Genomic DNA, 14,440 nt, shown 5'->3' with positions numbered 1-14,440 from the left:
CGTCTGCCCATTTGCTGAGCTTGTCCAGGTCAGCCTGGATCACCCGCCTATCTTCTGGCGTGGATGCTTTGCCCCAAAGTTTGGTGTCAAACTTGGTAGTGGCTTACTGCTATATAGGGGGAGTATGTCAAGAACCCCTGGGGAAGACACAGAGCAACGGATACAAACTCCTGGAAGGCTGCTTCAGGCTCCATTCCAGGGAAAACTCTTTCACAGTTAGGGTGTCTAGATTGTGAAACAAACTCCTTCCAGAGGTGGTGCAATCACCTACCCTGAACATCTTCAAAAGGAGACTGGACAGTCACCTCACTGGGGTCACTTGACCCCAGTTGTCTTTTCCTGCTTAGTGCAGGGGACCTGGACCCTTCTAGCCCCCAACAGTCCAAGAATCTACTATGCTGTGAAGGTACTACTATATTGAGAAGAGGTTCAGAGTTGCACTACCAGGAGCGTTCAGACAGATTTTGGTTCAGGCAAGAGCTGCTGCTCTGGGCACAAGGTGACATTTCTTCATCCCATTTTATCATTTGAAAGGCACAAGGGTTTGGGCCTGGCCTCCATCCTGAGAAGAATCACATTACCCATGGAGGGGAAGCCCTATGCTCTGATGAACTGCAGTATTTGTTACCATAAGCAGGAAGAAGTTTCCACACAAGAGCAGGACTGCAAAGTCTTACCTACATGAAGATAGGCATATGCCTGCCAGGACTTCATGCTGCTTCTCCTAAATTGATTGCCGTTGATCAGAAAGTGGCCTTAGACCAAGCTATGGCAGCACTGGATGTCTCTGGGTGGTGAGGCCCAGTTCAAGCAGTTCCCATTGTAAAGCTAGACAGATCTTGCATTGAAGGCAGTGCGCTAGGTCTCCTCAGTGACTCTGTCTTCACAAAGTGTGCATTTCCCTGTACTGCATGATCTGCTATAGAATTATAGACTGCTAAACAGGAAAGATAGGAGCAGAGAAAAAAAATTAGTAATTTATATTGTTTCCAGTATAGGTACTCTAGCTGCTAAATCAGTGTGTCCCAACCCCCACTTCCTTGCGCTTCCCCCCCCCACAACTTACCCTCTTCAGCAGTTTTGGCTCCAGAGATTCCAGGACAGTCAGTGGCAGGGGCCCTAGCCCAGCCAGATAAAAGCATTGGCTTAGTTGGTCAGGGCTGGAGCTAGAGTTGAAGGTAAGGAGGAGGAAGGGTAGCAGATACTAGAGGTGGGAGGGGGCAGGCATTAAGAATCACTGCTTTAGTGAAGGTTTTTTCTGCCTAGCTCCATATGGTGTCCATCTACATTGTATCAAAGTATCTTACAAGTCATTAGCTGATTCCATCCTTGCAATATTCCTGCCAGGCAAATATTAAGTTTCCCATTGTAAACATAAAATGGTACTCCCGAGCTACATGGGGTGTGTTGGGAACAGAAGGTCCTTACTGGGGTCACCTGCAAATCATGATGGGTATTGCTCCAATATTTTAGTCACTATTGCCCCCCTCATGCTTCAACTGTCACTTACCACATTGCCAATTTCCTTGCTGGGCATTGCCACTGATGACAGGAAATAGTGGTGGTCATAGCGGCTGAAGTATGGGGGGGAGGATGGGATGGGGACTTAAGAGCATGTGATGGGGCTTAAATCCACCCAGCTTGGGAAATGCTAGATAACAATGAATGTAGAGCAACAAAGACAATGTTTCTAAGGAAACCAGAGTCACTAGAAGTAAGTTCACCCAGTGGACAGGTTGAACATAACCACAAGTATGAAATTCATGCACCCAGAGTGAAAATCATCCATGATGCTGGCCTCTGAAATTAATAATCAAAGATTATGCCTAGTGATGCATCAGAAGAAAGTCTTATTCAGAAATACCTACAGGAGGAGCCAGATCCCATTTAATATAGTACATGTTTGTATTCTTAGAAACTGTTTTGAAGTAGGCCTTTGTGGTTGGAAAGAGAGGAGCTCATTAGTGTAAGCTTTAATCGTTCCAATTTAGAACTGTATTTTTTAATACATAGTGTTTTAGTGAATCTTTTTACAATTAAATATTACACCAAAATACTCAAGAGCTGCTTTTTAGGAGATCAAAAAAATAGGGAACTTATTTTACAAACTACAAAGAAAATTGACTTTTTGAACAACTTTGATATAAGCACATACTCTAGTGGAGTGGTTCTCAACATTTTTTTTTAACTTAAGGCACCCCTCCGTAAGTTTTGAGCTGAGTGGCAACTAGTTTTAAAAAAAAAAAACAAACTTTGTATATTACTGTGCATACCTCTTTGGCAGATGGGTCAGGCTGTGGGGGTGGAGGGCAGCTAAGCAGGGATAAGCCTAAGCATGCATGTACCATATTTACCCAAATCCAGGATGGATTTGAATTTAAGAACGCCCCCATAATTAATTCTATACCTAGAAAGTTATTGGGGGGGTCATCTTAATTGTCCCCCCACTGCTGTGGTAGGGAAACCAGTGGCAGGGGGAGTGAGGGGCCAGATCCCTGCCCCTTGCTCCCACCCATGCCTATGCCTGCTCCCATGCCACTTGCCTTTCTACCAACCGCCCTCTCACCCTGTGCCACTTCCTGCCCCCTCCATCCCCTGCTGCTTACCTTTGGCAGCAGTAGCAGTGGCCCTGGCCCAGCCCAGCCAGGTAGAAACAGCAGTGGGGGCTCTAGATCTTGTTGGTCAGGGCTGGAGCCGGCGATAAAGGTAAGGGGGAAGAGAGACACTGAGAATCACTGCTCTAAGTGAATATTTTTCTGTCTAGATACTAATGGTGTCTGTCTACATTTTATCTAAAAATCTCATAATTCATTAACTGCTGCTTTCCTTGTAATATTCTTCTGAGGGAACACAGTGTCCTTTTACACTTACAGTTGGAAACTTAGCCATGAGATAGATAGTGGTAAGCCCTGAAAGTCTAGAACACAGTTCTTAAGCCACAGTCCAGCAGCGTGCATAAAGCCATTCCCAGCCTTGCTTCATTTTGTCAGCCTCAGTCAGTATCTCTACAACAGCAGTTGTTTTACAGAGCAGGCATCCAATAAAAGTGAGTAAATGGAAGTGTTTTTATATCCATTTTCTTGAATAGAGGCAACCCATCACTAAATGCCATGCAATTCTTAATTCACTTACAATGGTGGTTCCAATATGAATGTCCAGATTTAGTAAGGGATGGGAAATGCAAGAAGTGAGTGTGTTCCCAAGGCAATACTGTACTTGTCTGTTAAAATAGGTAGTTTCATTTAAGGTCCCTGTCAAAACTTAACAGCCTATGAAGCAATCAGAGTTCACAGGTAAAGGCCCAATGTATGACACTGAAGACAATCTAGATTAAAAGACTTCAAGCAGGTATGGCAATTTACATAATTATATTTACCAACAAATTGGCTGAGAAACTAAGAACCCTTCCTGGTACCAGTTGTTTCTCCATGTTGGCTAAAATCAACTGAAGGTGATAGTTTGAAACAATTTGTCACACATGTCCTATTTCTAGAAAAAAAACTTTTTTCCTCTTCAAGTCAACTTGGCAATATAAGACAGACTTTGTCAGTCTGTTCCTAGAGGCCCATTTGTATTAGTGTTCTATTAAAAACTAGCCACCAAACAACTTCAAGGTAAAAAGACTTTCAACCTTTCTCTGTGCCTGACCTGGACAAAAAGAACTGTTCCAAACAGGAGACTTTACCACACCTTCAGCTCCCCTGTGAAATATGAATTTTCACTTCTACCTAGGAGAAAGCAGAGATTGTAAAAGTTCTCCTATGCCTGATGAAAGGTGAGTCTGCCCAAAAGCTTGCAAATAAACAAACTATTTGTTTGCAAATATCTTGTTTGTCTAAAAAAAGGTATCACCTCTTCCACAAATGTCGATTCCATTTACTCAGTTGAGCAGTTAAAGCAGGATTTTAAGAATCAGCAAGCAGCTTCAGAAGTTAGGCTATGCATAGCCATTTTTAATTCCTATATAAATATCATGTACAGTGGACTATGTTAAATGTATATTTTCGAGACAAAAATAAAAGGCTAACTCACCCAAACAATGCCCTAACCACAGGAATGTAGTATTCAAAAAGCTCTTGACACCTTATTCTGGCTGCCTTGTTACTCAGAGAATCCTATGCTTCTGATAGTAGACTTGAAGTTGAAAGGACCTAGTTCAGTTCTGATATTGGGAGCTTTGGGACGGGCAACTGCTATGCAATTGTGGAAGACAGCATGGTTAAAATGTTCCTATACAGATAGCACATGTTTATTTAATGTTAAATTGAGATTGGCATTGTGTTATGAATTATGCACTTATCATATACACACGTAAGCAGAGTACATTCTAGCTTCATATTAGACTAATAAAATTATGTTAGTGGCTTAACTCAATTAAACTTCTCTTTTTTTTCTCTAAAGATAAACATTGTGAATGATGAAAAAATTAGCATGGTAGACAAAGCATTTACTGAAGTACAGAAAGAAGTCAAGCAACTATCAAAAGGAATTTCAGCAGAATCTCAAAAGGGACATCTGGTAAGAGTTATAAAAGTGCTCTTTGTGCTCACTGCCAATAAGACATTAATAGCATCCTCAGTTAAAAAGAGTGAAATAATTTAATATTTTTAGCTCATCACTGAAAAGAGTGGTTGAGACTCAATGCAATACTGTCAAGTCTGCAGGTGATAACCTGAAATGTAAATTACTTTATTCCTTTCAACTAAATGTTAGCATTGAAATCTATTAACAGAGTCTCAAAAAGATGCAAATCCCACTTCTATCCATTCAGATTCCTCTGAGAGGAAAACACATTTTGAAATTTGGTATTTTGTGTCTAGAGCTTTCATAGGGCTCCAATAATTGGTCTTCTTAGTACACGACAGATAATACAGTACTCTATGCGGAAGAATGCACCTTCACCATTTTAGGATTGTGTAGACCCAGGATTTTGAAACATGGGGTGCAGAGTTGGGGGCTTGGAGGATGGGACCAAGAGCCAAGACTACAGCTCTCAGTGGCAGAAAGCTTACTATGCATGCAATAGATAGTTAAAGAGGGGTGCAACCCTGTGTCAGACTGGAGTTCCTCTAAAACTAAGTCTCTTTTCATTAAGTCCATTATGTTTTGGCCACTGGTCCAGCTAGGCTAGCAAGTCTTTTATTCTTCAAAAGTGAATAAATTATAGCACACATTTCATAACCTGTTGTCTAGACATACAAATATTCTAGCTTTCTTTCAGCAGTAAAATTAAGATGTTTTATACTTTTTCAGGTTTCTAAACCCCTGGAAAGTGAACCAGCCAACGTGGATGCTGCTACAGACTTATTATCACAGTTGTAATGCACAATGGCAGAGCTACAAATTTCAAAGCCAAATGAAATGATAAAAACTACTAGATTCTTTGTACAGTTTTATTAAAAAAATCTTGTTAATATACAAGCATCAGCACACTTTAATACAAACTACAAACAGACCTTTCCTATCGTCTAGGAAAGTGGAATGTCAGAAGTCATTGTGAGAAACTTAAAGTGCTAAAACAGAAGGCACTTCACAAAATTGGTTCACTGAAACAATTTAGCATAACCGTGTTACTGTCCTTCACCTTAGTTTGGCAGTGAAAGCTTTAAAATTGTTTGAAAAAGGTTTTAAAAAAAATACAAAAAACTTCTTGGCAGTAAAGCTTCATACACAATGCTTTTTACCTGTAAGTAACAAGTCTGGGTCATTACAAAAAAAACCTGTTATAAAATGGTTTTCACTTTCAGAAGAAAAGAAAAAGCAAGGGAACTTGGGATCTTAAATCAAATGACCTGAACTTCATTATAATGAAAAAGCCCTTTCTTCTAGTTTTTGAACGTAAAAAGTTTTGTGAAGTAGTTGAGGAAGCAAAAGGAAACACACTCCCAAAGTCGGTGAACTAAGAATTTATACATTCATTATTTTAAATACTTAGGTTATGAAGAAGTCTAGAATGTTACATAGTTAGAGGTAGATATGACAGTCTGGTTGATACCAAATCTAATAATTTAGTATCTGCACATCAAAAAGATCACAGACTCCTTCATTATCATCCAGGTTAAAGTTGTAGTCATCTCCAGGAGTGGGAGAGAGTCGTAACAGAGGAAAAACTGTAAAAACAAGAACCATTTAGATAGTTAATAAGCTTTATTATAGTAAAAATTTCCCTGAAAGTCAGTTTTGATGATACTAGATGTGATATTAAAGAGGGATTTGGAAGTATCAGGCAATGAAAGACACCAATGCAACTCCACCAACATAAGATTAAAGAAAAAATTCAGAATAGGTAGGTGCAGTTGATTACATTTCAAATGGATCTGCCAGCAATGTTACCTGGACTGGAGCCAATGCTGTATAATGGAGATTTCAGTTCCCTCGGCTGCAGCAAAGCAACTATTAAGCAGCATTTGTGGTTGATACTAGTGATCTATTGTACTTCTATGCCCCCCTATTGTTATAGCATCTGTGCACCTCACCTTCTCCTATATATTTATACTAAAAGGTAAAAGTAATACTATTATCTCCACTTAACAGATGGGGGAACAGAGGCAGAGAGAGACTAAAGTCTTGCCCAAACTCACACAAAAATCTAATGAGTTCGAACCCACCATATTTTTCACATGCCATATGCCCCTAAGTAAGAGAGAGAGAGAGAGAGAGAGAGACTTTGTTTTGGGAAGGTAGAATGAAGAAAAAGAAAAAAAAAACTGTTCCACTCAGCTTCCTCATTTAAGAGATGCACCACATTTTGGAGGATTGATTTTTGAGGAGGGGGAAGGGACAACAGTTGGAAGGTTCATGTGTATGTGAGGAAATGCACCATATTTGCTCTCAGTGGCACTCAAATCAAATCACTGAATAGTCTCTTAGTTACAGCCAGCAGGAAAAAGGGAAACAGGTGGAAGCGTGGAGACTAGAACCAAGGAGGAAAGGGAAGGAGGTAGAACTGAAACAGGTCACAGTACTGGCATCCACTTTAAATAGCAGGTATATTTAATGAAGTTTGGAATAATATTTAGATAAACACCCAACATAACAGTCCATTAATACTCAAGTATGAGATACATGCTTAAAACCTAATCCTTATTCACTGAAGCGAAATGGGAATCCTAAATGCTTACCATCTGAAGACATTAATTCATCAATGATATCACCGCTAATAGTGCCTGTTAAACATAAACACATGTTTGTCAAAGTCAATCTAGGTTCTGTGCATTAAACAGATTGAATTACTAAAATAGAGCTGTGCTCAGCAATGTTTCAGATTGAGGGAATGCTTTATTAGAGCTTAGGTCTGAGCATTGCCTGCTTCCAACCTGACCCATGCCACCAGTCGCTGTTCCTCCCCGCAGTGCCACTGCTGCCTCTTTTCCCTGAAGAAACACCTCTCCCTACCCTGGCTCTACAGGCAGTAAGTTCAAACTGCTAAAGTAGAGTGTTAGGCGAGGGGATTTTTGCTGAACACTTGCAACAACGAGCTACACACCCTCCAAGCCAAAGCATGTTCTTCCTAGGAAAATTCACTGCTATTTGGTTAGGAGAAATGAAGTACAGCATTGGCAAAACAAAAAAGAAAACTAGATAACTTACCTGTGGGCTCTTCCATCTTCGCAATGTCAAATGAGTTTGGCTTGAGAATACAATTAACGTCCAAGGGAAGCAAGGCTGGATAGTCATTTGAGCTAGCAGTATTTTGCGTTACATCTGTTACAAGGCTAGTGTACAGGCCAGACTCTGGAAGGCTAGGGTAAGGATTTGCTGGAGCTGTATCACTCTGTTGCAAACTGCTTTCTAGAAAGACAAGAAAGGATGCATTATTTTTTAAAAATTAGTGTAAACATGACCCATAATGCCTCCACCTTGTCCATTAGAACAGTCGTTCTCATCCTTTTTAGACCCAAGGTACTCCTCAGAAAATGCCAGCTCTTAGCTGTCACTAGTTTTTTTTGACTATAGAAAAATAAAAGAGCAATTCTTTTGCTATGAAGAACTCAGAAAGACCACACCAGGTCAGAACATTTTTGATGCTATGGATTGCTATTAGAAATCTCTAGGTTTTATCCTGTGAATTATGTTTGTACATTTCACAGTCCTAATATCACATGGCATCCTATAGCAAAGGATCTTGCAGCACTTTGGTTGAGAACTGCTGCATTACAGCACTTCCAATATTTGCAGGCAAGTTAAATGAATCTCCCCTATGCCGCAAGATCCACATATCTCCATAGACTCTTCAGAGATTTGGTTCTGGTATCTGTGATCTGTTCCAAAATAACATTTTATTACCTCAGCCTTCATGCTAAAAATGAGTGTGGATGATTTCTGTGAAATTGTGGGAGAAGGCAACCACCTTTTGGAATGACAGCAAGAATTTTTTGTGATTTGTTTTATGACAAGGTTCAAGAATTGCAGCCCCACTGGAGGCTTTCCATCTTACTCAGCTACTGCTACATCCATTTGGAAAAAAAAAAGTCAACGTGGGGCCCTGCTGTGTGCTAGTTCTAAGAACATTTCACAGGAATACTTCTGAGATCCTCCTGGTAAAAGACTAATTGTAAAGGAAAATCTCAGCAGCAGTCTGAAGAGTAGAAGCCTCTCTGCCATCAAGACAGCGGATACATAACATTGTTGATTCATTTTCCCTCCTACCCAGTTTTCTAAGAAAGTTTATTTGAGGGGAACCCCCCACCCCTTGACTTACCTGGTGGTGTCACTGCAACAGATGTATGTGGTAAATGCTGCCCTTGGTCAAGACCATGGTGCTTTGATGTATCTTGAGTAGCTGTGGTAGGTTTTGGGGGAGTCACTGGTGGAGCAGGTTGAGATGGGGGCTGTGCAAGGTCATCAGGTGGAGGAACTGGAAACACCACAGGCTTGGAAGAACTGGATTCTTTATTAATAAGCAAAACGTGGATAGGTCCTGAACTGCTTTTTAGATTGATCTGGTATTTCTTTTGTCCATTTTGTCCCTTTAATGATTAAGACAGATTATTTTTTAGTTAGAAGTTCAAAGAATTGTAAGTAGCTTCATTTTTTCTATGGCAGTTACTGCAGGCAAAAGGGTTTTTATTAAGAATGTCACTGCATTGTTGCATCTTCTAGACACTAAACCCAGTAGAGACAGTTTTTATGCAAAATTATCTGCTTGCAATCAGACAGCAAATACAATGACCCACATGAGCAATAAGCAGATTATAAACTTGCTATTCACACAATCAAAACCTGTCACAATACAGAATTTGTGGCAGGTTCACGGCATTTAATTCATACTTATCCCAGAATCACAGTAGGTTTCTCATAACAAACCAGCAGTGAAGACCTTTGGGGACTATTTACATGTAAAATAATTTCCTTTTACACTCATCTGCAAAATTGTTTTAATTGGGACTAAGTATCCTGTTATGGCTGAATCCTTTTCCCTTGATTCACTGAACACAGGACAATTAAGTCTTAATAGGGACAATTTCCTAACAGAATTGTCAACATTAAGCTTCTCTGTTAACAAGGGCTGTTTTTTCTGGTGCAGTTTAGCGAGTGCTGTGCCACTTCAGGGGATTAGATGACTTCCCCCCCCCCCCGCATTTTGAGGAGAAAAAAAGGAAGAAATAGAAGAAACAAGAAGGGCATCATTTACAACTTAAGACTGAACTCCAAGTTTTAATGAAACTCTCATGACGTTCTAAAGCAATCTGCCCCCAAAGAGCCAGAACTTATGCTGCAACTGGCAAATATTTCTGTTATAGAAAGAACTTGAAATTGTGTGCATCCATCCGTACTGAGGGCAGTCTCACTAGATCAGCTCTGCAGCTTGTGAGGGATTTTTTATGCACTTAGAGTTTAATTACTGCACTTGGATGAGAAGTGAATCATTCATTCCTCACTTGAGTTTAAATGAGAAACTGGTCAAATGGAACTGCTTTTCTACAAGCACAATGGCAAATAGTCTTTGTGCCACTTTTCCTATCCACGTAGGTAGTGTTGGAAAGAGGGGGGAAATATTGCAATATAGAAAGTGAAGATACAAAGATGACAGAAGAGAAGCGATTTGCTTTGTTGGCTTTTATCTTGCTTACCCACCAACCCGGTCAAAGCTTTGTTTCATCATGTTCTCCGCAAAATTGTTATGCAGCCTCCTTAACCTCCTTGCTCTATAAAAAATCTGATTTTGGGTTTCTGAGTTCTTTGGGCCAGAAGGGGTATGAGAGCAAGGAACTTACCACAGAGGGATCAATGTTGGCAGACTTTAAAAAGGGAGACCACGGCCATTACTCTTTGTTGTGAGGGTTGCAGCAGCATTTGGGAGTGAGTAAGAGAAGGGGAAAACGCCATATCCAATTACATGAATCTTAATAGTTTCTCTCATGAGTAAAAAGAAAAAAAAAACAACCCTGATTGGTACAAGTATTATTTCCCCATCCTCTTAGACAAATATAAACAGGTTGTTCATACATACCATTTCAGGTATAGGAACTTCTAACTGTGTACCACAAGGTGCTTGAATTGCTAGAAGCGTGTCTCCTAGTTAAGTAGTAATTTTAAGAAAATATTAACCACATGTATAACTTTCCACATACCTGCATAGTAGTATACACTCACATAGGATACTATTCTACAGACACTTCATATACTGCACACTTTCAAGATAAATACAAGAACAAAAGAATAAATAAATAAAATCTCACTGTGTGATCATATGACTAGGGACCTACACATATTGCAACTGTGCGGATTTTGCAGAAATTGTGGACTTGAGCAATCTGTGAAATGTGGGGGGAAGAAGAGGGAAAACCAAGAACAAGACACAAAAAACCCTTACTAAAATAAAATGGTGACTTTCCAGTGGAAGCCAGCAGTCCTCCCAGGTGTGCAGCCTGGCATGGAGGCAAGCAAGTAAGATGGCTGCCATCCCCACTCCTTGCTGCTGACTGGCTGAGCGGGTTGCCTGTTGTTCAGCCCCCACCCCTCTCCACCAATCAGAGGCATAAGCCATGGAAGTGGCAGCCACCCTCACAATCTTCCTGTGAAATTGGCTGGCTGCCTTGAGCTGGGTAGACTCCTACATATGACCCCAATAATTCTGGAAGCATGCCCCAAGTATCTGAGCATTCACTGACTTCCCTTTACAACCCTGACAAAATTGGATACAATAAGCCTCTTGTTCAGTTCTGAAATGAAGTACTATTAAAGGGATTATTTTTAAGACTGCAAATATGGAGTTCCTGACTGGTTAAAAACACTTTTAAGGATTTCTGCCCAATAGCAACTTACCATTGAAGCAATTACAGATGTCTTCATGAGTGACGTATGAAAACGTAACTGCTGTCAAGGAAACTTTCAAAAGGCAAACAAACTGAATTTTTCCTTAAGTACTGTGCAGTTGGTATCTGTGGCAGTTTGCAAAGGGTATATAGTATTTCTGCTTTATGCTATTTGGGCCAATATACACTATAATCTTTTTTTGAGCAGCTAGGTCAGAGAGATGAACTGCATTTGATATAGCTCTGCTAACTTTAACTAGCCAGTCTGTATTGTTGAATATATCTGAAGGAGAGGGGCATTTGGGGAAGGAATATTTTTGAGAGATTTAATACATCAAATATTGACATTTTTATAGGAAAAAAAAAAATATATATATATATATATATATATATGCACACACACATATGCATGCTATTCCTTCACTGTTGACTTGGGATGCAGTCTCAGTTCTTAGCAAACTGACTCCAATGTACTTCGCACAGCTGGACTCAGCTATTGGTTTTAAAAATACATAGATTGGGAAAAAAAAGCCATACTTCTGAATGATGGCCTTTCCCACTGTTACTAGTATTGACCAAACTGGTTTCAGGTCAGCTAAAGTTCATCAGGTTAATCATCTGGGAAGTTAAGCAACCCTGACATGATAAACGTATTTGATTTTATTGAGCAGTTCCTCTTGAGCAATCATAGCATAGTGATAAGGACTTCATAACTGCTTATAGGAAAGATGGCATTTCCCACCTCCAAAGTCCCTAGTTATAGAATATGTGAAACAAAATTGGTAAGAATACTAAACACAGTTACATACTATAGGCACAAACACAACAAGCAAAACTAATTATTGGCTGTTTACATACAAGGAAAATACAGTTCCAGTGAATCTCAGAAATCTTACCTTTTCAAAAAATTAAGTAACCTGTCCTGTAAACAACAGAAATAAAACGCAAAAAAAAAAAAAAATCCTACGATACTGCTAAAAACCTTAACTTACATGTATGAATACAATGAATTTCAGTTAATTCCAAAGGCTACATTTTCTTCGTTACAAAATTGCTCTGTGGCAGGGAAGTACAAATTATTAATATTTTAATCTTTAGGTCAAGCCAAAACTGAATTTTTCCAAAATATCTGGCATAATACAACAATGGCTTATAAATTTTGTATCATTTTGAGGCCTTTTAAAAATAAAAGCAAAGGACTGTATTCAGAAGGGAATTTCAATGCCATCTAGAACTTGTGGTAGTGCTGGTAATGCCAGTCCTATGGCCTAATGGTTAGGTCCTTTCATTAAGCCCAAGTACAGAAAGTCAAAAAGCCTGGGGTTGAATTGATTCAGTCTTTGCAGGTTAGTCTAAATTGCAAAGATTGATCCAATAAGCAAATGAATAGACATTCACCTTTGATTCAGGAAATATAGCCATGTACCTGGAGTGGCTCAAGCCAGAAGCTGGGAGGGTGCTAGAGCACAGCTCTCTGGCATGTAGCCAGCATGGGCTGTGTATTCGCTTCCTCTTCCTGCTGCCTCCAAGGTTTCTGAAATTTGCAGTCCACAATCATAGCAGCAGGAATCTGTAGGATTGCTCATTATTTCCTCTTACTGCTTCCAGGTGCCTCTGGGATTTACAGTCCACAGTTGCAGCGAGCAGTAAGTTTAGTAGGGCAGGGCAGCTCTGTACTCAGGGGAAGAGAAGTTTAACTCCCTCGGGCCCAGACCTCCCGCTAGGGAGTGGAGGGGTGGGGCCAGCCCTGCTCTCTGGAGCAGACAGCCCAACCCAGCCCAGGGCTGCAGAATGCTAGGGGGCTGTGATTTAAGTTGAACCAGAAAGGGGTCTGGGACAGAAGTTTCATAAGTGGTTTAACCTAAAATCAGTTGAGTCTGATACTACATTCAACCAAGTTTATCTTAAACCAGTTTCAGCCACTTTGAAACTGGTTGGTGTGCACTGAAATTCTATTCTGTTAGAAGTTTAAACCAGTTTCTGATCACTTAAACCAGTATATGTGTAACTTCTGCCCCTAGTCTAAAAGGTGAAGAACCAGGGTTAAAATCCTCACTTTGAATTAAGTGGAAAAAGGATCTGAACCCAGGTCTCTTACACCCCAATAGAGTATCACAACCTCTGGGGTCTCTCAGTTTTTCTGTATGGCATCTCAAGGGCTATGTGGATCTAGCCACCAAAATTATGTGGCTCAGTTTAGAAACGGCAATACTAATTTTTGAGCTTTCTAGATTTTAATTTAGCTAAAACTATTTGCTTAAATTCAACTTAAATTCATGAATAGTTTTGGGTTACCACAAGCAGCATTGCTTGGTGAATTAATCATCCATTGAAACCTCCCACCCTTCCCAAAAAACACACGCAGTCTAAGTTAAAACTTAAAAAGGTCTATTGCAATACCCAAAATCTTGCTACCAGTTAAATACAATTTCTGTTCCCCGAAGTATATTTTCCAGTACTTTGTCTAATTCAGTTTTAAAATTTCACAAGCATGCTTGCTTTCACTTTAGACTTTTCCATGTATTCAACACCCTACTGGATCTTGCTATCAACTCATAACTCTCACTTCAAAAAGTGAAAAGTGAGTTACTTCCACAAGTACTGTAAAGAAAACTGAAATTCCACTTTAACTGAAAATGCACAAGTGATTCAATTTCTTTTAGAACTGTTAAAACCCCAATGAATCACCTAGTTCAATTTTCTTTTTCTTGCTTCCCATGAACATCATGCTTTACCATCCAGTTATTTTAATTTTATTTTGAAGGCACATCCAATAAGTGTCCAAAGGATATTGGTTGTTTGTAGAGTCATCCATTACATTTTTGATGCTTTGCTGCAGCCACAGTTTTTGCTGATCCAGCTCTTTTTCTTTTAGTTCCAGATCTTCAATTTCAGCTTCCAGATACCTCAGCCTGTCTATGACTTCTTTTGTATTGCAGCCAGCACCTACACCTCTTAAAAAGGTATAATATTATATTTATATTATATGCAACAACATAATACTTCTTTATCTATTTTCTTCTTCAGGGTTGGCAGTGCTTTCTGTACCCACTCCAATTTTCCCCAAGCTGACTGTTACGGGGGGAATCTGGGGAGGAGAGAATGGATTATGTTTGGTTTTACTTCCTGTTGTTTTTAATAAAAAGGTAGAGCCTTTGGCTCTTCTCTCACTTTAGATCTAC

General features: G+C 39.8%; 1 protein-coding gene across 1 annotated transcript; it reads right to left on the bottom strand.

Moving 5' to 3' along the window:
* Nucleotides 1-5,379: 5,379 nt before the first annotated feature.
* E2F5 (E2F transcription factor 5) lies at nucleotides 5,380-14,163 on the bottom strand. The gene is made up of 7 exons (XM_019549930.1): nucleotides 14,049-14,163; nucleotides 11,269-11,310; nucleotides 10,454-10,518; nucleotides 8,702-8,969; nucleotides 7,591-7,791; nucleotides 7,122-7,166; nucleotides 5,380-6,110 (listed from the first exon to the last, which is right to left on the bottom strand). The coding sequence occupies exons 1-7, from the start codon at nucleotides 14,071-14,073 to the stop codon at nucleotides 6,001-6,003; spliced, it is 756 nt and encodes a 251-aa protein (XP_019405475.1). The 5' UTR covers nucleotides 14,074-14,163; the 3' UTR covers nucleotides 5,380-6,000.
* Between the last annotated feature and the right edge of the window lie 277 nt (nucleotides 14,164-14,440).

This window comes from Crocodylus porosus, unplaced genomic scaffold (genome assembly GCF_001723895.1).
Source record: "Crocodylus porosus isolate Cpor-Errol unplaced genomic scaffold, CroPor_comp1, whole genome shotgun sequence".
Lineage (NCBI taxonomy): Eukaryota > Metazoa > Chordata > Crocodylia > Crocodylidae > Crocodylus > Crocodylus porosus.
This window is presented reverse-complemented; position numbering and strand designations above follow the sequence as displayed.

Coding starts and splice junctions, on each gene's coding strand:
- E2F5 (XM_019549930.1), bottom strand. CDS start 14,073: ATGGATGACTCTACAAACAACCAAT. Junction 10,519..11,268: donor CATCTGTAATTGCTTCAATG/GTAAGTTGCTAT, acceptor CTACTTAACTAG/GAGACACGCTTCTAGCAATT. Junction 7,792..8,701: donor TGTTGCAGTGACACCACCAG/GTAAGTCAAGGG, acceptor TTGTCTTTCTAG/AAAGCAGTTTGCAACAGAGT.